Genomic DNA, 23,878 nt, shown 5'->3' with positions numbered 1-23,878 from the left:
TTTGTGGAGAAACTCAGTTTTATAAATCTGTTGATTAAACAAATCAACTAATTGATTAGTTGACACAATCAAATGTTAGTTGCCTAAGAATTCCTTTAAGTGAGGACAGCCCTACAAATGAGTCATTCATACATATTTATTCACTTCACATTTTGCTACATCTTGCTCTGAGATGAACTTAATCTGGGTCTGCGTCTTTAACAGCCATTGTTCGTTGTTGAAGCCATTACACTTGTTGATTTGTGTTTCATACTTCATCACATTCATGTAATTTATAGTTACGCTGACACCTATATATCAAATGATTTCAATCATAATTACTGTTGATCATGTTGACGTGATATTGATGATGATGATGACACAATGATGACGTTAGGGGGTGTTAACTCTATATGTAGACGTCCCCTGGGACAGGTGAAGAGGTGTGTTTGACTAGAGAGCTGAAGGGCAAACTATTTATCAACCGCAAACGGTTTTCTTTCTGTTTAAGATCAGTTTTATTCATGTTGCTGTTATGCAATAAAGGAACGTATCTTTGTGACACTACGAAAGAATGCGTGTTGATTTACTGAGTGCCCCTACATTTGTAGTATAGGCACATGGCTCAGTTAACCCTTGTCTTATGAAAATGTTTTCAGGCACTGTTTTTAAATTGTCTGACCTCAGTGACCTGCAACAATTACATCTCCTGACCTGGGCTTTTGTTCACGTCCACACTTGTTTAGTTTATGCTAACACTTCCACAGCCGGCGGTGGTCGGGTCAAACGCTCTGACAAACCATACTGGATTAACTGAGAATGAGGAGAGGCTTTAGAATGCAAAGAGGTGGAGAGGCCACGTCTACCTCTGCCTGATCAGACATTATTAAAGCATGCCATGTTTTGGATGGTGTAACATGTTTATCTCCCTTCTACATCCTCTATATCCACACTTTACACTGCTGCTGTTATCTTGCCTCAGATACAGGACTGAGGTGTAGAAGGACTCACTCTGGCAGAAGTCTTGTTACCTCTACCATAACACTGCTGAACAAACTATCTTGCGGACTTTGTATAGATTTGGATTCGTCGTCGTAAATGTGGTCTTTATGTTGGATGTATTTGTCTGTGTATATTGCCATGTGAATGAACCAGACTGAAAACAAGTCTCCCTCACGGTACAATACATATCTATCTGTCTCTCTACCTGTCTGTCTGTCTGTCTGTCTGTCTTTCTAACCTCCATGCAGCCATTTGATTCCATTCAGTTTACTTTGGTATGAAAATGACCTATCTATTCTAGTTCAAGTTAGGTTGTCATTGTGTGGCGCAGAAATCAATGGAAATCAATGGAAATCAATGGCTGCTTTGATGCTTGGAACAGGCACTTAAAATCTGGAACACAATGGTACGAACTGGAAAATTGTCAGCAAGAATGTAAAGTATATGTGGTTTGCAATAAGGCAAGATTTATTTGTGTACCACATTTCATACACAAAGTGCTTTACATATAGCATTAAAAACATAAAAGAAGAGAATGTTGAGATGGTTCATGAAATACAATCATTTACCCTTGATATCCTTGAAGAAGTGAATTTTTTTTTTTTTAAATACTAGTGAGATATGTTCATTTTAGCTGAAGTGATAGAGAGATGAATTTCCTTTTTTCATATGGTACACTATGCTGTCCAAACAGTAAGACTGAGGCACAGAGAGACGACACTGATGACACATTAAAACCTGCTAGTAGAAAAACAACAGAAGCCAGAGCCTGACTGTTATGGAAACCAGAGTGGAGTCACCAATCTCCTGGAATATAAGAAACCTGACCCAGGTAGCTGTAGGGACAAATCTCTCCTATTCATAGTAGTTTACTGAAACATGGTGGTTAGAGAAGTCTGTAAGACTGTTGGGACTAATCCCAACCAGTGTGTCTGACTCACTGCGTTTACATGCAGTTAAAAAAAAAAAGATATATTAAAGATATATTTGGATTAATGCAATACCCAACTTTCTCAAACGCCATGTAAACATCTTACACCTATTAAAATTGGAGTTAACTGAGGTAGAGAACACCAGACTCCTCCCGATACGATACTTGCCACAATACAATATTATTGCGATTTTAAACATATTGCAATGTTCTGCAATACATTGCAATTTTATAACCTTTTATATTATAATATACACCTAACCTTTTTTCCTTCTTATTTTTCCTAATTTCAAATGATGTCCCCAAAAGGAAACTTTGTCAACATCTGTTTCATCTAAAAAGAAACATTTCTCTGTATGTTCATATCACTTCAATTTTAGTGCTGCAAAATGGGACAAACGGACCAACACATATATAATATATAATAAATAATAAAAGATCCATACTTGGCGCCTGTGTATCGATACAGCATTGCCACTGAAAATATTGTGATACTATGCTGTATTGATTTTTTTCCCCCACCCCTTACAGTAAATACATAAACATATGTTAGACACATGGCGTGGTGAATTTAATTGAATCCTCAAGATGAAATGAAAGGAGGATGCATCACACAGCATCATAGTCTGTGGCGACAATGGGGTTGAATCAGCTGGAGAGTAAATGGAATAATGTTTCCAAGCCTTTCAATTCTTCTGTGTCTGTCTTCCTCAGGGCCAATACTGTGATATCTGCAGCCATGGCGACAGCGACCGCGCCCACCCCATCACCAACGCCATTGACGGCACGGAGCGATGGTGGCAGAGCCCGCCTCTGTCCCGCAACACTGACTTCAACCAGGTCAACGTCACCCTGGACCTTGGACAGGTAGGACTCCTTAAATATACTGAAACACACACACACACACACGTGCACACGTGTTGTGGTGCTGGTTGTCTGTATCCAGATCTGTGCTCTGCTCTGTTCTCCTCTCACTCTTCTTCTGTCCAAAGGTGCAAATTTGAAAGAACACCACAACGTTTGCAGTTGTAGACCGTTTTAGTTTCGTTTTATCTTGATATCCTCATTTGTTAAGTTCCTAGTATTTTACCTGAACAACAACTTTTACCCCCCCTCCCCCCAGACACTGTGTGGTGTTAGGTTGCTGCGAGCTGCAACTTCCTTTCACCTCTTCTGACCATAAAGTCATATCGGCGTTTATTCCTTCACAGCGCTGAGCAATGAGAGACAATCTCAGAGCTGAACCGGGCTGACTCAGCACTGTTTATCAGAGTTAATTAAGTCTACATTACCGTCGCCTGAACACCCTCGTCAATGAAATCCCCACTTCACCGTTAACGGGCAAGCCACTAAACCTGTATGGAAATGAACACCTCTGCTTAAGTATTACATTCATTAATGATACAACAGGAGACAACTCTCTCTCTCTGTCTCTCTCTCTCTCTGTCGCTCTCTCTCTCTCTCTTTGTCTCTCTCAGGCACATTTTCAACGGGCACTGCACTAATCTTTATTAATGTTTTATTTAACTACCAAAAAGGCTGATTGAAGTAAATGATTGGAGCACATTAACTAAATCATTCTCTTAAAGCTCAGTGACCCCCAACACATCTTTCACTTAAATTAACAGATGTTCTTAGCAGGAGCTTCTGTTTGTTCTAGCTGCTAGTGTAGGAATCCATCAGAATGACACACACTCACAGTTAGATGTATAGCACACACACACAGGGACACACGCAGGCACTCGCGCATACAGAAAAAGTCCAAGTCAACCTTTGTGAGTTCCTGAACGTCTCTCTTGAACAACCATTATGTTTCTGAATGCAGCTCTTTTGTGCCAAGCTCTCCTGCCCGAGTGCCCGCCTCATTCATCAGCACTGAGACATTCCCTGTGTGTGTGTGTGTGTGTGTGTGTGTGTGTGTGTTGTGTGTGTGTGTACTTGTGTCCTTGACAAGAGTGTTTTCTGTCATGGCATTCATTCCCTTCTCTCTTCCATCTATTGTCCCTTTTTTCCTTACTCTCTTTACTTTTTTTCCTCTTTCTCTCTCTCAGAGTTGAAAGTCAATAGAGAAGCAGGGAGCTGCCACTGTGTGTGTGTGTGTGTGTGTGTGTGTGTGTGTGTGTGTGTGTGTGTGTGTGTGTGTGTGTGTGTGTGTGTGTGTGTGTGTGTGTGTGTGTGTGTGTGTGTGTGTGTGTGTGTGTGTGTGTGTGTGTGTGTGTGTGTGTGTGTGTGTGTGTGTGTTTCATTGCAACGTAGTCTCTTCCAAGAAGCTGGTTGAAGGAATATTGAAGGGAAGACTGTGTTGACACGTGTGCCCCAGTGCGCCCCAGGTGTAAAACTTATATATATACATATACATACACATACACATATATACATATGTACTTCCAATATTAACTGCATGTAAATGTAGTCAGTGATGCGTAGCCATGGCAACGTAGTGGTATTTCGCTGGGGCTTTAAGTGCGTAGCAAAGTAAAAACAAACTACGATGTTGTGGGAGGAGTAGGGCCACGTGAAAAATGTATTGAGTTCTTCTGAGTTTAAAGTCATAATTCTGAGGAGAGAGAGGGAGAGAGAGGAGGGGTTTGCAAGTTGCGGTTTTGTCTAAAAAGAATGTAGGTGGGCTGTCTGAGCCCTTTCACCCACACACACACGCACACACACAAAAACACACACACACACACACACACACCTAACCCCCTATACCTCTTGCTGAATGAAAGAGAGATTGGAATGCCTGTTAACCTGTCTCAACCTGCAGAGGGGAGGCTTATTAAATGACCTCAAACTCCTCTCTTTCTCTGGAATCACCTCTATCACTTTTTCCTCTCAGCTTTACCAATTTCACTTAAAAAGAAAATACACTTGATACCAGGACAGGGCAACCTGACATGTCACTGATACGGGACTTCATGATTTAAGTTAAACTTAAATCATGAAGTCACGGGACAGTTGGATTTATTCACCCACTTTAAAAAGATTCATTAAAAGCTTCAAACATTTTGCAACAAGATGAAACTGATTCAGAAAGTTGCACCGGCCCGGAGGCTCAACAAGCGCCCGCAAGCACAACATATGGCCAATGAACCTAGAGAGTGACTGGAGAGAGCGAGCAAAAGGCAGCTGCAGCAAGCATCTCACTATCACTAACATTATCCTCATTCCTATTTAACATCCATTCACAAAAAAGCCTGAAAGTCGAAAGGTAGGACGGGAGTCCAAAGAGTCGTTGTGCAGTGAAGATGATACAGCATCTCGTCTCATTGGTTTAACTGCCATTTTTCAGAACTAAGTATACTTGTCTCGTCCAGAATCTTTGGTCTGAACTGGGCTTATTGGACCTGGCAGTCAAATCAAGCTCCTTTGATCGAAGCATTGAATATTCGGGGTCACCCTTAAACAAGACGATATTGACGATATTGATGATATTTAAGACAATAGTGTAGCTGCAACTGTTCCGTAAGAGTTGGTGGAAGGCCCAGCTTTGTGTTGTACTCACTGATGCTCTTGTGGCTGAATGGGATCAAATCCCTGCAGCAGCTTCAGCATGTGCTGAGAAAAAGATGAGAGGCTGCTCTTGCAGCAGTTTAATGCCCGTGGGTGCACGATAAGATGTTCAGTTGATGTGTTTGTGTGCATGTAGTGTATCTTAATATTTGTAGCGTCTTCCTCTTCCTCTCTACAGAGTTATATGCTTTGAGGTGTTGTTGGCTGGGTTCATAATCTAAAGCAGCTAAAAGGTTTTAGGTTAGATTTGTCCAATGAAATTCTTAGTTGGTTAAATACAATGTATAATCAGAGTGTAATCAGAGCCTGCCTCCAGCAGGTGCCAAGTACGGACTGCACCCATCCAGCACTCCGTTAGTTAAACCCATTTCCCAGGAATCTGAAGGAGAGGTCCTCTTCAGAATGGGATATTCAGGACTTCCAAGAATGCTGCACCTAAAATGACTTTTACACATAATTCTTCAATGTTGTTCCAGCTCTTAATTCTTTCTCCCGGTCCTCCAGTTCCTCTTGCGTCTTTCTTTCTTTTCTTGTCTTGGGCTTTTCAATAAAGAGTTCTCACACACTCTTGCTATATGTGTCCCACCCATTCTGCCTATCTTTTGCAGATTGCACACAGCCCGTAATAGACTGTTTCTATCTCCTCTACCTTCCTGTTGTCTTTCTTCTGCTATCTCCTTCTCTCATTCCTTTTCACCCTTATCCTCTCCCTCATTTTCTCTGCTCCTTATTCTCCTCTTATAGTCATCCTTCTTAGAAGTAAGAACTAGGGATGAGCGAGTACAGCATTATCTGTATCTGTATCTGTCTCTGTTTACCACATGAATTATCTGTATCTGTATCCGTACTCGGACTGGGCGGGGCCTAACCCGGAAGTGGTCATATTTAACCCGAAAGTGGATCAGGTTGTCTTGAAATGGGCGGGGCTTTAACCGGTATGTTATTTTAAGCATGCAATTGATATGGGTTGATCAGAAATTGTTATATTTATTGCTGATTAGAAAACTATTTACATGACAGCATTGAGCTTCAGAACAATGGTGTTGTCATGGTAACAAACAAACAATATACAGAACGTTTTGCAACAATGAATACAACACATGCAGTTGCAATAATAAAGTAAAATGTAATGAACAAGAGTTTTCATACTCAGTATAACTTTCTTTTTTAACTTTTAATTTTTTTATGATCAGTGTGATTTTTTTGTTTTGTTTTTGGTTCTTTTTTAATGTTTTTATTTCCACACCAGGTATGTGTGTGTGTGTGTGTGTGTGTGTGTGTGTGTGTGTGTGTGTGTGTGTGTGTGAGTAAGAGAGAGACACAGAGAGAGAGAGAGAAAGAGAGAGAGGGGGCGGGGGGGGCAGCTGACAGTTTAAAAAAAAAAATCTCCGATGGCAGAGATGCAACGGGAGTTGCATTTAAACCAAGCAGCATGTCTGAAACCCACGTTCACCAGAAATCTACTGGTTACTATGTAAGTACTACAAACCGAAGTTAAAAACAAACCTGAAGCTGAAGAAACCCTAAACGTTAGCGGAACAGACCCGCAGACCTGACTGACGGAGCGGGAGAGAGAGAGAGGGAGAGAGAGAGAGAGAGGCCGAGGGACCGCAGTTCTCCGTGTTCTGTGTGTGTGATTGAGCTGAGCGTGACTATCACAGAACGCAGCGCGGCTAGTTGAGGAGTTGTATTCAATCCGAGCACGGATATTGACTCGTATTACTCATATAATACTTGTACTCGGCAAAAGTGCTTTATCCGTACCGGATACTCGTTTCAGCCGAGTACTCGGATCATCCCTAGTAAGAACCCACTCTGCCTTCTTCTCCCCTGCAGTTTTATTTCTCTTTTTACTCTGCCTGAGTCACTTTGGTCTTCTCCTCCAGCTTCTTCTCCTACATGTCCTCATTTTTCCAACTCTTGTTTCATCTTTCTTCTCCTGATTCTATTTTTGTTTTCTAATAACTTGTGTGTAAGGCTGGGTAACGAATTCAATACTTGTTAGGCACCAACTGAATTGCGTCTACAAATGCCTCATCATTCAGTACCTAGTTTCAGTACCTAAGGAGTAAATGTATTTGGTGTCAGTGAGCCAGTCAGCAGGCTGGTTAATATTGTCTGTGATTGGCTCACAGGATAAAGGTAGGAGAAACATAAATAACAAGATTTCTGCCATAATGTGTAATCTTGCAATTTCTTAATGTTGTCCAGAAAACACTTTTTGAGGGTCAGTCTTTAATAGAAACATTAACCTGGAGCAATACATATGTACAGTAAGCTTCTTGCTTGCACACCTTTTAGTAAGTTAAGTTCTCTCAGAATCTCTTTCATATCCAAGCTTATTTACTGCAACTCAGAAAGCGCTTTTTGCTGCACACACACTACAGCTGAAATGACATTTTAAAGCTCAACCTTTGACAGTATCTCTTAGAACATTGTATGGTCCACTGACCTCAGGTTTAATTGGAGCTATAAAGCGCTGAAGAAGTAGTCCCTATGTAAACTGTCAGATCTCTGGAACATTTCACTCGTTTTAGTCTTAAAATGCATGTTGAAATCAAGGCTGCACAATAAACCTTTTTTTCATCGTCATTCTGTTATCAACTGGAGCAATAAAAAACAATTTGTTGAATTTTAGCAGAATACTGAAATCAGCATAAAGGAAGATGGCAGTACACTGTAATATCTTTTTTTATTTATTGCAAGTAAAATTGTTATAGCGATATTTAACAACGTTGTTGCTGGGGGTGTAATGATATATTGAACTGGATCGATGTATCGATTGAATGAGCCATGGTGCACTATTATTGGTACAAAGTGAACATATCGATAAATATACTCTATAAGATTCCCGTTTATTTTAGATTCCCACTTTATTATTTTTAATCAAAAGAATAGTTTGTTTTTAATTGTAATTTCTGAAAGAGCTCATTAAAAAAAATATAATAGTAACATTTTTGAGTTGCTGTAAATGTTTCTGTGTTAAATGGGCTTATGTATCGTCTCGTATCAGTCGCAGGCCCGGAACTGATTACAATCTAAATCGTATCCTGTCAGACTATAAGACATCAGCAAATATCATATTGTTGTGCAAAGAATCAATATAATAGTATTATGATAAATATTGTGATTTACACCCCTATCTATCACATATTGCCCTCATATCAACACATTCTCACGCTCCTTTATCATTATATCTAAACGCGCTGGGTCGGGACTATGGGTGTCACTTTTGAGGCAGTAAGGTTTATGTGTGTGGGTACGTTTATGTGACATGTGGGACGAGAACGGGACAGTTGGGTTTAGGAAAAGAAGAACAGGACAGTTGGGTTTAGGAGAAGAATAACGGGACAGTTGGGTTTAGGAAAGGAAGAACAGGAAAGTTGGGTTTAGGAAAAGAAGAACAGGAAAGTTGGGTTTAGGAAAAGAAGAACAGGACAGTTGGGTTTAGGAAAAGAAGAACAGGACAGTTGGGTTTAGGAGAAGAAGAACGGGAGAGTTGGGTTTAGGAGAAGAAGAACGGGACAGTTGGGTTTAGGAGAAGAAGAACGGGACAGTTGGGTTTAGGAGAAGAAGAACGGGACAGTTGGGTTTAGGAGAAGAAGAACGGGACAGTTGGGTTTAGGAGAAGAAGAACGGGACAGTTGGGTTTAGGAGAAGAAGAACGGGACAGTTGGGTTTAGGAAAAGAAGAACAGGACAGTTGGGTTTAGGAGAAGAATGGGACAGTTGGGTTTAGGAGAAGAAGAACGGGACAGTTGGGTTTAGGAGAAGAAGACGGGACAGTTGGGTTTAGGAGAAGAAGAACGGGACAGTTGGGTTTAGGAGAAGAAGAACGGGACAGTTGGGTGTAGGAGAAGAAGACTCCACTACATTCAACTTTAGTTACTTTAGTTACTCCACTACATTCATCTAACAGCTTTACTTACTAGTTACTTTAGTTACTTTAGTTACTCCACTACATTCATCTGACAGCTTTAGTTACTAGTTACTTTAGTTACTAGTTACTTTAGTTACTCCACTACATTCATCTGACAGCTTTAGTTACTGGTTACTTTAGTTACTAGTTACTTTCCCCATTAAGATCCCTGCTTACTAATCACATGTAGATAACAATCTGATGTTTTATTATAAAGTAACCTAGCAACAATATAACGGCGCCAGGTCCAGCTGAGATGATGATATCATTAAACACACAGCTGAGATAATGATGTCATTAAACACACAGCTGAGGTGATGATTTCCTTAAACACACAGCTGGTTGGGTCCTTTACTCTTTCTACAAAGGGAGGAGAGTTCTGCATTCAGTACTTCTTATTTTAATACTTAAAGTACATTTTCCTGATGATACTTACAGACTTTTACTTAAGTAACATTTTCAATGCAGGATGTTTTCTTGTTACTGAGTATTTTTGCAGTGTGGTATTAGTACTTTAACTGAATGTTGGAAGTGTGCCTGTGTGTGTGTGTGTGTGTGTGTGTGTGTGTGTGTGTGTGTGTGTGTGTGTGTGTGGTGTGTGTGTGTGTTCAGGTATGTGATAGCGGAAGGGTTCTGTTATCCCAGGTAACACAGAGAGCTGCAACAGATCAGGAAGGAGGGAGAAATCCTATATGAAGGCAAGTGGAACAAAACTCCCAGGAATAGAGGGAGGAGGGCTAGAACATGGAAAAAGAAAGACAGGAAGGAGGTTTTAAGTGGAGAAGAGAACGGAGGTGAAGAAGAGGAAGCTGGGTGAGGGAATGGAAAGAGGAGGAGGACGAGGACGAGGAGGAGGAGGACGAGACGACAGAACAGGGGATGTTTGTTTCAGCAGCCTATTATTAGAGCACAATATAGACTTCACTAGGGAATGTGTGTGTGTGTGTGTGTGTGTGTGTGTGTGTGGTGTGTGTGTGTGCGTGCATGCTCTTCAGGTGAGGTCTTCCCTTTTCCATAATCCTCCCATCTTGAGTAAAGAAAAAGTGTTTCCTGTCATTTAGGGCTGCACATATATCTTTTTTTTTATTGCCATAGCGATATCTACTGGTGCATAAATCACATCTCTAAATGACACTCAGAAATTTTTTGTGTCAGTTGAAAAAAAACATCAGTGAAAACTGAACTTTAAGAGTTAACGGTCAGATTTTTAGTTGTGCCTACCATTCAGTGTTCAATTTGTTCAGTTAAAGAATGTTGGAAATGAATTACTTTCATTCATTTTTAAATTCAAAAAACAATTTGTTGTATTTTAGCAGAATACTGAAAGCAGCAGAAAAGCAGAACTAAGAACACTTAAATATTGTAAGTAATATTATAAGTAATATTGTTATCGCGATATTGAACATTATTATTGCATATTTTTTTCATATTGTGCAGCCCTAGTGTGTGTGTTTGTGTGTGTGTGTGTGTGTGTGTGTGTGTGTGTGTGTGTGTGTGTGCGCATGTTCTTTAGGTGAGTTCATTTCTTTTCCATAACCCCCCCACCTTGAGTTAAGAAACTTGTCCCAGTCTTTGGACTTGCAGGGAGCTGCTCTGAGCTGTCTGCAGTTCCAGTGAGTTGATGTGTTTTTAGCTTGTTGTAGAAGACACTTAAAGAGTTAATGAAAGCGTGGAAGGCATCACAGTCATAACTCTGATGGAGCCATCTGATTAGGAATTTTATGAATCTTCCTCAGAATGAAGTATATGCAAAAACAGGTCAATATAGCAGAAAAACGACATTTGAGTAGCTTCCTTTAACGTCTTCCTGATAGAATACATGAGCATTTGTCTTCAGATCATCCAAATTGCAATCTCAGTTATGTGCGTTTTTTTTAGTTCCTCCAGGTTTTGCAAGGTTTTTGCCATTGACAGATTCAGATTAATATTCTAAGTGTCTGACAACATTATGGAAAGGATCCTTACAGAGATAGACATTTTAAAAACCTCTTTCAGACCTTTCTGTTGAACCAGAAACAGCTCTGAAGTTGCTAGCATTAAACCCACCAGACTCCATTTAGAATTACAATACTTTTAGCGCATATAGAGCCAACATATTTTCACATGTAAATCTGTAAACTGTGTTTATTTCAACCACAACTACAGTTTTGATGGTTGGAAAAGTGGAAAGACGAAAAACTACTTTTCATACATTTATCTTGTTTCTGTCGACTTTGAATGACGCATATTTTACGATGCTAAAATGACTGTTTATTTACATGGAGTCTGGTGGGTTTAGCTTGCACAATTTCACAGATGTTTTTATGTTTAAAAAATGGATCTTACTCTTTAATAGGTTACCCTCCTTAGAAAATCCTTTCCATAATTTTGTGAGACACGTAGAATATCTGAGCCTGTCAGTTGAAAAACAAGCACTTTTGTGAAGGTAAATCCAAATGTAGCTTGTTTCTATGCTGCTGACTGCAGCAATATCTCTTAATACTGGAGCAATGTCAAAGATTGTTGTTCCCATCTGTCACTTAGACACAAAAACACAGAAAAATAGGTTGAAAAAACAGTAGTTACCCTTTAAGTAGATTAAAGATGAACTTTACTGGAGCTGGACGGCAGTTTCCTACTAGAGAGATTGAAATGTTTCTCACCGTCATGGGCCCTTACTTTCCTTGTGTGTTGGCAAGTTTCCTTACCGGACAAAGGCACATTCATACACAGACACACTCACATACACCGTTGAGGTAGCTCTATTGTTCGTAGTGCGCAAGAGCGAGCACGGTGCCAACTGCTCCCGATTGAATGCTTCCTGCTGTTGATGTGGTTTGAATGTCCGAGTTACGTTTATTAAAGTGCCAGCCGGCACTGAGATGCAGAGGGGAGGCTTATAATTGGGAAATCCCCACAATAACTGACACACTTTTTGCAATGAAACCTGAGTTTACACCAAACATGTTCAAAGCAATTTAACTTCAAGTGAAGCTTAATATGACATGCACGGTCTCGGTGAACTGAACAGGTCAACATGAGCAACAGTTGTCGTGTCCAGGCTGAGTTTTTACAGAAGAGGGGTCAAAATCATTTTCACTAAGGGCCACTCTGGGCAAGACATGTAACATATGATATGCTTTTGTTTTACTGCATGCCAATTCTTTTGTCATTTGTTGTTTTTTCTGACTTTTTTTTTTTTAATTGTCACTTTTCAGACATTTTTTACCGCTTTTTGTTGCATTTTTGTCAAAAACAAGCCCTACAAAAGTCAGCAAAAAAGTTGCTTAGCCATCATAACTCAACTCAAGCAAAACAATGATGAGATTTTTTTTTTACAACAACCTGTTTCAGAGTTTCAGTGTTGTAAAAATCTGCCAAATTCTTTCTTTGAATGTCACATAATTGTAGCTTAAAATACAATTTCTTGTGCTTTTGTTTTGGAATACAACTAGGCGGGCAAAAATCTATTGGGAACTCAAGTTGATCTGTAAGGGGCCGGTTTGCCCGGAAAGTGTTTTCACCGACACTGGTCTTTTCTTTGTCTTTCATGATGTTTTTTTTGGACTATTAATACAGAGCAGTATTTTGTTCCACATGTAGGCAACAAATTGTGTTGTACGTGTGCATGTTGCTTGTCAGCTAGTCTCTGTGGTGTGTTCAAGTACAAATTAACAAAGGGTTAAGATTAGACTAGATTAGAGAATACTTTATTCATCCCACAGCGGGGAAATTCCCTTGTTACAGTAGCATTTTCTACAATAAAAGCAAAAAACAAACAAAAAAACAGGTAAACACACAAGAAAAACAGGCAAACAATCGACAATGAGCAGAAGATAGATTGAAGTAAAGTGGCGTCAAATAAAGGTATTGTAAAGTAAATTGAATATAATATAAGTTATGTTCACCTGTGACCATAAATAATATTGAAAAAGTACTTGTAATGGAAAAATATAAATATTAGGGGTGATCCGAGTACCCGGCTGAAACGAGTATCCTGTACGTATAAAGCACTTTTGCCGAGTACAAGTATTATACGAGTAATATGAGTCAATATCCGTGCTCGGATTGAATAAAACTCCTCAACTGGCCGCGCTGCGTTCTGTGATAATCACAGCCCCCCCCCCCCCCCCCCCCCCCCCCCCCCCCCCCCCGCCTACAAACACGCTCGGATCAATCACACACACACACAGAACATGGAGAAATGCGCTCTCTCTCTCACTCGCTCTCTCTCTCTCTCTCTCTCTCTTGCTCGCTCTCGCTCGCTCGCTCGCGCTCGCTCCTGCTCCCGCTCCTGCTCCCGCTCCGTCAGTCAATCGGGTCCGCGGATCTGTTCCGCTAACGTTTAGGGTTTCTTCAGCTTCAGGTTTGTTTTTTTTTGTTTTTTTTGTAGATATGTTTATTGATTTTTTTTTTTTTTTTTTTTGTTTAACAACAACAACAACAACATAAGGAAAAAAAAAAAGGCTCAGCAGTGCAGTCCAGAGATAAAAAGAAATATAAGATGGGGGCCATACATATTTCCATCATTGTAAAGTACACATCTAAACATTCATAAATGCTCGAGACAGGATGGTAGACACGTGGTCTTCAGCATAGTCCAAGAAGGGCTTCCATATGCGTCCAAAAACGTCAGTCTTAGAGTGGACGAGGCATGTTAGAAAGTCCAGAGGGATATATTCCAGAACGAGCTTCTTCCACCCAAAAATTGTAGGAGATTTATCAGAAATCCATTGTAATAAAATATTCTTTCGGGCACAGAAAATTAGAACATTGTACAACTTACTCTTATTTTGATTTTGGATATGTTTATTTGGTAGACCAAGGAGAAGAGACACTGGATCAAGATCAGTGTTAGTTTTAAAAATTTTCTTAATCTCAGCCAGAATAGATTTCCAGTATATCTGGATCTTGGGGCATGACCAAAGACAGTGTGTGAGGCTGCCTTCATTTATTTTGCATTTTGGACACAATGAAGAGGACCCCGGTTTAAATTTAGACACTCTGTTTGGGGCCAGGTGAGCTCTATGTATTAATTTAAGTTACAATGCCCAGGAGCGGTTACAAATAGTAATTTTTTTGGCAGAATTCCAAATACTGCTCCACATTTCATCAGTGATCTCGATATTCAGCTCTCCTCCCCAGGCCTGGGCCAGAGTTGGTATGTGACGTTTATAGCATTTTAATGTTTTGTAGCACATGCTGAGTGACACATCACGAGTTCCAAAGAACAATTTTTCGATGCCCACAATCTCAGTGTCCCTGATTAGAGTTGTTTCTTTTTAATAAAGTCTCTTAGCTGGAAGAAACGGAAGAGGTTATTTTTCCCTACTCCAAAGGCTTCCATAACTTGATCAAAAGACATGAGGATCCCTCCTTAAAAAGACAGCCCAGAGAGGAAACACCCTTAGCCACCCATTCCCCAAAACCTGCATCCGACATACCCGGAAGAAAGTCAGGGTTCTGGACAAAGGGTGTAAATGGGGATGTCTTCCCAGTTCTTCCCTCAATGTGTTGAACCGCCCTCCAGGCTTTGACCGTATTCACAGTGATTGGATTGTAACAGTATTTGTTTATTGTTTTTATATTTTTCAAAAAAAGCAGGCTTTTAAGAGGACAGTCACATAACGAGGCTTCTATATCCAGCCACACTGTGGACGAGTTTCCAGATACCCACTCTCGGGCATATAAATAAGAGAACTCAATTGGTATTCTCTGAGGTCTGGAAGATCTAAGCCGCCCATGGATCTTGGTAGCTGTAGTGTTGACATTTTTATGAATGCCCTTCTTTTGGCCCAAATAAAGGAACCAAACCAACTCTTCAACTTTTGGATCCATCTCTGGGTAAACAAAATAGGAATCATCCTAATTGGGTACAGCAAGCGAGGGAGAATGTTCATCTTAAGAAGCGAGACTCTGCCCAACCAAGATATGGGAAGATAATTCCAGCGTTCAAGGTCTAGCTTAATTTTTTCAAATAATGGGACAAAGTTTGTTTTGAACATCTGATCGAAAAGAGGTGTGACGAATATGCCGAGATATTTAAATCCCGCTGGGGACCACTTAAAAGGGGAGTTAGGGACATAGAGTTGTTTACCCAAGGGCATGGCCTCGGATTTGGAGAAGTTTATTTTGTATCCCGAGAATGACCCGAACTGATTAATGACTGCAATGACTCTTTCGACTGAAGTGGTAGGTCTAGAGAGAAACAACAGAACATCATCGGCATATAAAGATATTTTATGGGTCCCCCGATCAGTGTTGATACCGAATACAGTGGGGTCACGACGAATTGCTTCAGCCAGCGGTTCGATTGCAAGAGTGAATAAAAGAGGTGAAAGGGGGCAGCCCTGCCTGTTACCCCTTCCTACCTCAAAATTTCTAGACCTAACCCCATTTGTAATAACTGCTGCTAAGGGACGACTGTAGAGGACTTTAATCCAGCTGATAAAGTTGGGGCCCAGTCCAAATTGATGCAGAGTATGAAAAAGATATGACCACTCCACGCGGTCAAACGCTTTCTCTGCGTCTAAGGACACTACAAGACCATCCACTGCCCGCTGATGACACAGCTGAATCACATTCAAAAGACGTCTGAGGTTATTGCAGGAATTACGACCCTTGATAAAACCCGTTTGATCTATCCCTATCAAAAGGGGTAGAATGTTTTCCAAGCGTATTGCTAGAATTTTGGACAGTATTTTCAAATCTACATTAAGTAATGAAATCGGTCTGTAAGAGCCACAGTTTTCTGGAGGTTTTGATTTCTTAAGAATTAAGGATATATTTGCTTCCCGGAGGGAAGGGGGAAGTACACCGTTACCAAATGAGTCATTCAGCATGGATAGATAGGGCTTTAACAGCAGGTCCATAAATGTTTTGTAGAATTCCGAAGTGAGGCCATCCGGGCCCGGTGCCTTCCCCCCCTGTAGGGATCTGATGGCTCTTTCCACCTCTGCCTCCGATATTTCTGCATTTAGATCTTTTTTTCTGTCCTCTGGCAAATTGGGCAGCCTAATTTTTGAGAAAAATGTTTCCATTAAAGATTGAGAGTTGTCACATTGTTCGGATTGGTACAAATTTTTGTAAAATTCACAGAAAGCTGCGTTTATTTTCTCTGGGTCTGTAGAACATAAACCCCTCCGGTCAGAAATTGAAGCAATTGTTTGGGAAGTCCTCCGTGTTTTTGCAAGATAGGAAAGGTATCTACCTGGTTTATCCCCGTATTCAAACAATTTTTGTTTAGCAAATTTGACTTTGTCTGTAGCGTTCTGCGTCAGTAATGTATTCAGTGAGCACCGGATAGCATTGAGCTCCCCCAACTTAGTCCGCGAAGGGTTTTTTATATATTCTCCTTCCGCGAGTCTAAGCTTTCTTTCTAAAATGTTTTGTTGTTCTGCAATTCTTCGTTTTTTACTACACGTATATGATATTATTAATCCTCTACTAAATGCCTTAGCTGTGTCCCAGAGCAAGGAGGGGCTGTTAGCGGAAGGAGAATTGACAGCGAGGAATTGTTTGAATTCTGTTCTAAAATACTCCACAAATTTTTCATCTTTTAAAACTAAAGGATTTATTCTCCAATGATTTGAATGAACCCTAGCATTTTTAAAAGTATAATTTAGATACACTGCAGCATGGTCAGATATGACAATGTGTCCTATTTTGCAGGAAGCAACTTGTCTTAAAATAGTTATAGGGAGAAAAAAATAATCAATACGTGTGTGGCATTTGTGGGGGTTGGAGTAAAAAGTATATTCCTTTCCAGCAGGATGGAGTTTTCTCCATACATCCACAAACCCCGCCTCCTCAAAAAGATCAAAATCTGTTTTGATTTCCCTGAAATGGGAAGGGGGCTAATGGGGAGCCTATCAATCAGTGGATTCTTAAGACAATTAAAATCACCTCCCACAATAACATTTTCGAGAGAGAGCCCTGCAAGTTTTGCCATAATTTCCGTTAAGAAGTTAATGGGGTGGCCCGGTGGAAAATAAACATTCAATATGGCAAATTCTTCCCCATTTATCATTGCTCTGACAAGTACGTACCTCCCATTTGTGTCTTTAATACTTTCTATGACTTTAAAGGGCACTGATTTTTTAATAAGAATGCGACTCCTCTACTTTTGGTCGTAAAAGAGGAGAAAAAAACATGTTCAAAACCGCATTGTTGTAATTTTAAATGTTCGGAGTCAGTTAAATGTGTCTCCTGCAGCAGCGCTATATCTACGCTTTCCTTCTTAAGGGCTAAAAGGACCTTCTTCCTTTTAATTGGTGAGTGACTACCCTTAATGTTCCATGAACATAATCTTAGCATTTATAACCCAGAGTCATAATGCAATGCCACCCAAATAATGATTACATACAAGGACTGCAATCTGCTGAGCTGAACAGGAACCAACCAAAACCAACAAATTAGAACCAAAATAAAACAGAAAAATGCACACTCCGGGCGCGCTTTCCCCCTAAATCTGCAGGGGGCCATCCCTTCCTTAACCAAGCACATGTGTTTCATCTCCCTGGTGAAAACACACACAGGTACACAAACCCAAAAGAGAAAGTCCATCACATATCCATCGTTGCCGCGCACCACTAAACATCACAGAAAAAAAAAAAAAAAAAATACAACTGAGCAGATCAGATTGAAAGAGTCATAATCACAGTTACTCACATCACTTATCCTTATGCGTGAAGAGGGGAACAAAAAGAATCAGAACATACGGTACTTAGAAATCAGAGCTCTGACACCGTCCGGTCCAGAGCGTTTGCCTCCATGATCTTCCGCTGGCGTTATTTCAGCCTAGACTGTCCACAAACTCCATTGCTTTCTCCGGCAAGACAAAAATCTTTGCTTCCCCATCGCGTACGATCCTCAATCTGGCCGGGTAAAGAAGGGAGTACTGGATGCCTGCCTCCCGCAACCGTCGCTTTACCGCATCGAATCCTTTCCGCCTGCGCATGGTGTCTGCCGAGAAATCCTGGAAGAACATGATCTTAGAGTTCTGATACATCAGGGGCTGGTCTCCGCTCCCCGCACGCCGCGCGGCTTCGAGAACCCGCTGTTGATCTCGGTAGTTATGAAATCTGAGCAGCAACGGTCTTGGTCTCTGTGTAGGCCCGGGCTGTGGAGCCAGTGTGCGGTGCGCCCTCTCGAGCTTGATCCGACCGTTCTTGGTTTCGATTTGTAAAAATTCGGGCAGCCATTTTTCAAGAAATTTTAAGGCTCCAGGGCCAGCTTCTATGCCCTCTTTTAAACCAAGCACCCGAATGTTCTTTCTCCTGCCTCTGTTTTCAATATCATCAATTCGTTGTGCCATAGTGAGGGCCTCTTTCTCCAACTTTATTATGCGGGCCGTGGCCTGGTCCAGGGCGTTCTCCTGAGCTGCAACCCTGTCCTCTGCGTCTGTAGTGCGTCGGGCCAGCTCCTTTATCTCCGTGGCCTGACTCTTAAGCATTTCAGTCAGAGTGTCTACTTTCTGGGAAATAACTAATGAAATGTTCCCAGTGATTTCCTCAATAACTTGGCGGAGAGCAGGGTCGAGTGTGGTGGCTCCACCAGTCGCTGGCAGCTTAGCAGCTAGCTCCGTGTTAGCCATGTTACCTGTGTCATCCAGTTGAGACTCTACTTCGCAGGTTTTGTTAGTTTTCTTTAGGATTTTGGGCGGCATTGTGCTGGAGTGAGTCGGAAGAGCGTTTATCAGCGTTGTATTACCACATTTGGTTGGATAGTCGGAGTAAGAGGGTGGTATTCTGCTCAGATATAAAATATATGGTGCGCAGCTCAACGAAGTCGACCGCTTGCTACGCCGCCATCTTGCGTCCCCCCAGGTTTGTTTTTAACTTCGGTTTGTAGTCCTCACATAGTAACCAGTAGATTTCTGGTGAACGTGGGGTTTGTAGTCCTTACATAGTAACCAGTAGATTTCTGGTGAACGTGGGGTTTGTAGTACTTACATAGTAACCAGTAGATTTCTGGTAAACGTGGGTTTCAGACATGCTGCTTGGTTTAAATGCAACTCCCGTTGCGTCTCTGCCATCAGAGATTTTATTTTTTTACTGTCAGCTGCCCCCCCCGCCCCCTCTCTCTCTGTGTCTCTCTCTTACTCACTCACTCACACACACACACACACACACACACACACACACACACACTCACACATATACCTTGTGTGGAAATAAAAGAAATTAAAAAAAAAACCCAAAAAAATAAAAAGTTAAAAAAAGAAAGTTATACTGAGTATGAAAACTCTTGTTCATTACATTTTACTTCATAATTGCAACCTTATGTGTTGTATTCATTGTTGCAAAACGTTCTGTATATAGTTTGTTTATTAATTTCAATTTTCAATTCAATTTTATTTATGGTATCAATTCATAACAAGAGTTATCTCAAGACACTATACAGATAGACCACACTCCAAAATTTACAAGGACCCAACAGTTCTAGTAGTTTCCTCCAGAGCAAGCAACAGTGGCGAGGAAAAACTTCCTTTTAGGAAGAAATCTCGGTCAGACCCAGGCTCTTGGTAGGCGGTGTCTGACGGGCCGGTTGGGGTTAAAAATGAAGAGTGGCAATAACAAAAATAGAAAAAATAGAAAATGTTACCATGACAACACCATTGATCTGAAGCTTGATGCTGTCATGTAAATAGTTTTCAAATCAGCAATAAATATAACAATTTTTGATCAACTCATATCAATTGCATGGTTAAATAACATACCGGTTAACCACTTCCTGGTTAAATCTGACCACTTCCGGTTTAGGCCCCACCCAGTCCGAGTACAGATACGGATACAGATAATTCATGTGGTAAACAGATACAGATAATGCTGTACTTGCTCATCCCTAATAAATATAGATAATAAAGATATACAGAAAGTGTGTGGAGTAAATGAAAAACAGGAACAGAAACTACAACATTATCAGGTAGTGCAGGTGTTGTAGAGTCTGACAGCGGCCGGGATGAACGACCTGCAGTACCTCTCCTTACACTGTGGGTGTATCATTGTTGTTGCTGAAGGAGCTGCTCAGGGACCCCACAGTGTTGTGTAGGGGGTGAGAGGTGTTGTCCATGATGGATGTCAGCTTAGCTAACATCTTCCTCTCCCCTACTTTCTCTACTTTTCTCCAGAGGACAGTCCAGGACAGAGCTCGCTCTCCGGATCAGTCTACTGAGTCTGCTCCTGTCCCGGTCCAAGCTGCCCCCCCTCCAGTTTGAGTCAATGTACATTGTTTCAATCAGTTGGATAAAAAAAGGCAGTTAATAACTTGACAATTCCTCAGAATGTAAGACTAATGTGAGGTAATCCAGATGGGTTGCCGTCCTGGGAATGATGGGGTCACATAGGAGACAGAGATAGGGAATAACTGCAGATACAAGATAAGCACAAGTCCAATCATAGGTTCATAAGAAGGCAGCCATCTGTATAATACAGACACAATAATACTCCCAATAGTCAGAAGTCCAACCACAATAAACTGTGATGCCATACAGAATAATCAAAGCCAACAGCAGGAAATTCCCCCTAACACAAGGAGCTCATGGGTATTAGGAGATGGATTTAATTATCTGATATCCAGCAGTGGCTTTACTCAGAAGGCTGAGTGGAACAAAAAGACAATTATTGGATTACAACCCGGCACACTGTAACATTAGCGTGGTATCCTTAGGCCTGTAACAATTACTACATAACTGTCTAATTGTCTAATCTTTTCTCTGTTTAACCACAATTCATTTCCAACATTAGCTTAGGGCTTTAATGAGTATGAGTGGTAATTGCTGATTTTGTTAAGATATCCCAAAATGTAATTATATATTGGTCGGATTATATAATTTTATTATTATTATTATTATTTTAGTTGTTGGCACTTGACCCTATCATTGCAACAAAAATGAAAAAAGCATGTCTTTATAATAATAAAGAGGCGAGATTTACTTCATAGACTGTGTATTTGTGTTATTATATTATCTGGGTCCTTTGACAGGGATAAATAACTAAAAGATGTGTCCTGGAATTAATTCAAAACTTTAATTTGTTTAAAAAAGAAAGTAATATTTATTATTTAATATTCTACGTAATTATATTTTTTAATTTGACTGAAAGAGACAAATATATTGTTAATCGAAATTATTTCTGAGACAATTAATCGTACCCAAATTAATTGTACCCAAAATTGTTGCAGCTGTATCCTCCCTGTTGGCCTGTAGGGGAGCAGAAAGAGGCTGAAATCTGTGTGTGTGGGTGTGTGTGTGTGTGTGTGTGTGTGTGTGTGTGTGTGTGTGGTGTGTGTGTGTGTGGTGTGTGGTGTGTGTGTGGTGTGTGTGTGTGTGTGTGTGTGGTGTTTGTCTGTGTTTGTCTGTGTGTGTGTGTGTGTGTGTGTGTGTGTGTGTGTGTGATGTGTCTTGCTGATTATAATCTTTGTGGGAACACTCTGCCTGCTGGCTGTGGTTTGGCTCCGTACGACATGTCCACTGGTTTTGTTTTTTTACGCACTCTTAAGGTGTGAAGCTGTGTGTATGTGTGTGTGTGTGATCTGCTGTTCAACATCTAGTCAAGCTCTTTGAAAGTGTGTGAGACTTTTTAAGTTATCTCTTATTTGCTGTTTTTACTCTCTATTATCTCTCTCTGACTCTGTCCAGCCACAAAGACCTTTTTATCACATAATGGATAGACAAAAAAAGAAGGGACAAGAATACATATGATGGACATTAAACGTCTCTTTTTTTTAGCCAGTCTCTCATATAAATTACACAATTGGCTACGAGTTAGCTAATAATGAAATGGGTCCAAAATGAAACCTGGTGACAGCAGCTGTATACAGTAATCAGCAACCCTCAGGCCAAAACAAAGGCAGCTTTTATCGCTAAAATCAGTTTTTGGATTGCAGGTTAGCAGCAAGCAGTCACTAGTAGGATATTATTAGGACAGAGACAAAAGTCTCGACCCGGTTCATATCTTGGTTCAGGAGTAACAGTTCTGTGCCAGTTTAGTAAGGCAGAGACAAAAATTAAGAAATACCTTACTTTGCGTTTATTTTAAATCTTTTTCTTTAGCAACATATTTTATTGAAAAAGGGCAGTCTGTAATGTTTAGATTTTAAATGTAGAGAAAAGACACACAATAACAACAATTTATACATAGTTGGATTCATTGGCATGCATGCAACCACATATATCACAACTTAGTCTGGGAAGACCTGCAAGTCTGCAAAATATGATAATATGATAAAAAAGGCTTCATACATGAACAAACTTGACAATGTTTTCTTCCCACTGTGAAAATTAAAGTAGGGTTTAGAGTTTATCACTGTAAAAGATTTCAATGTCTGGTTAGTAAAGATAGATTGAAATTAGTGTAGTTATTAGTTTATTTGTTAGGGACCATGCACAGTTCAAGCCCTGTACCAGAGCTATACAGCTAATACCATAGCTATACAGCTAATTTACATCTGTGGTCCCTGGGCAAGGGAGATAAAAGGAAAATCTCCATAGGCACTACAGACAATACAATCAGAACGAATAGATCAACTTTAACAAACATTACATACCATATAAACCAGTGTATAAAATATAAATTCCATGTTATAAAAAGATCATTGATCACATAGTTGATTCACCTTCAGCCAAGTCTTTAAGAACATTTAAAAACTGCTGAGACTTACACAATCTCTATTGTGAAGTGGAATTAAGTTCCACTTTTCTACTGCTGTATCTAAAAAAAGCTGATTGACCAAATGTAGTCTTCCTACATTGAGTGGAGCAGTCCCCTCTTACAGAAGCACTGGAGACCCTTACCTTATCTCTGTAAAATGACCCACATGGCTTGAGTTGTGATGGTGCAAGATCATGGGTCAATTTATACATCAGGCACAGAGAAAACTGTCAAAGGCTCATAAGTCGTGTTTTTTAGTGCTGTCAAACGATTCAAATATTTAATCGCAATTAATCACATTAATGTCATAGTTTACTCACGATCAATTAATCTATTCAAAATGTCCCTTGATTTCTTGTTGTCCCATCATGTTTTCATGTTTTTAATACTCTTATCAACATGATACAATACTTTTAAAATGGTATATACACTGTAACAAATTGCTGTAAAAATACTGGATATTTTGCACAGTAATGTACCGTTTTCCATTAATACAGTTGAATACTGTAAATTCTGATGTCTTTGAGGAAAAAAATATTAACGGCAAGCTCCTGTAAAATCTTACGGTTAAAAGCAGTATTTATTTATTTTTTACAGCAAGCTACCTATAATCTTACGGTATAATACAGTATTTTATTTTATTTTTCAGTTAACTTTAAATCAGACTTCATCCTCGGTCCGATTTATAGTTCATCTGAGCAAAATCAAAAATTAAATTAAATTAAAAATAGGCCTACACATCAGTGTTTTTATTTGTGATTGAGGACAGGATAACAAGAAGTTGAAGAATTTGTTTTCATCCGGACTCTTAAACTGACCGCATCAAACTGGATGGAGCACATGTTTCACCGGCTGCTTTCCTCACTGCTCTCTCGTCAACCTCAGCCCTTCCTCATGCATCCTGTCT

At 40.2% G+C, this 23,878-nt stretch overlaps 1 protein-coding gene and 1 long non-coding RNA gene across 2 annotated transcripts in view; one reads left to right on the top strand and one right to left on the bottom strand.

Moving 5' to 3' along the window:
* Positions 1-21,079, top strand: part of LOC116675973 (laminin subunit alpha-5) — a 30,837-nt gene extending 9,758 nt beyond the window's left edge. Inside the window, exons 2-3 of the mRNA XM_032507420.1 lie at positions 2,627-2,779; positions 20,451-21,079. Coding sequence (XP_032363311.1) covers positions 2,627-2,779; positions 20,451-20,537 — 240 coding nt within the window. The 3' untranslated portion in view covers positions 20,538-21,079. The remainder of the gene's footprint in view (positions 1-2,626; positions 2,780-20,450) is intronic.
* LOC116675975 (uncharacterized) lies at positions 7,565-23,393 on the bottom strand. Its single transcript, XR_004328572.1, has 3 exons — positions 23,383-23,393; positions 11,338-11,341; positions 7,565-7,618 (listed from the first exon to the last, which is right to left on the bottom strand). It is a non-coding gene; the product is annotated as an uncharacterized LOC116675975 (long non-coding RNA).
* Positions 23,394-23,878: the final 485 nt, after the last annotated feature.

This window comes from Etheostoma spectabile, unplaced genomic scaffold, assembly GCF_008692095.1.
Source record: "Etheostoma spectabile isolate EspeVRDwgs_2016 unplaced genomic scaffold, UIUC_Espe_1.0 scaffold00002529, whole genome shotgun sequence".
In the NCBI taxonomy this organism is placed as follows: domain Eukaryota; kingdom Metazoa; phylum Chordata; class Actinopteri; order Perciformes; family Percidae; genus Etheostoma; species Etheostoma spectabile.
Note: the sequence above shows the minus strand (reverse complement) of the source record. Positions and strands in the feature narration are given on the sequence as shown.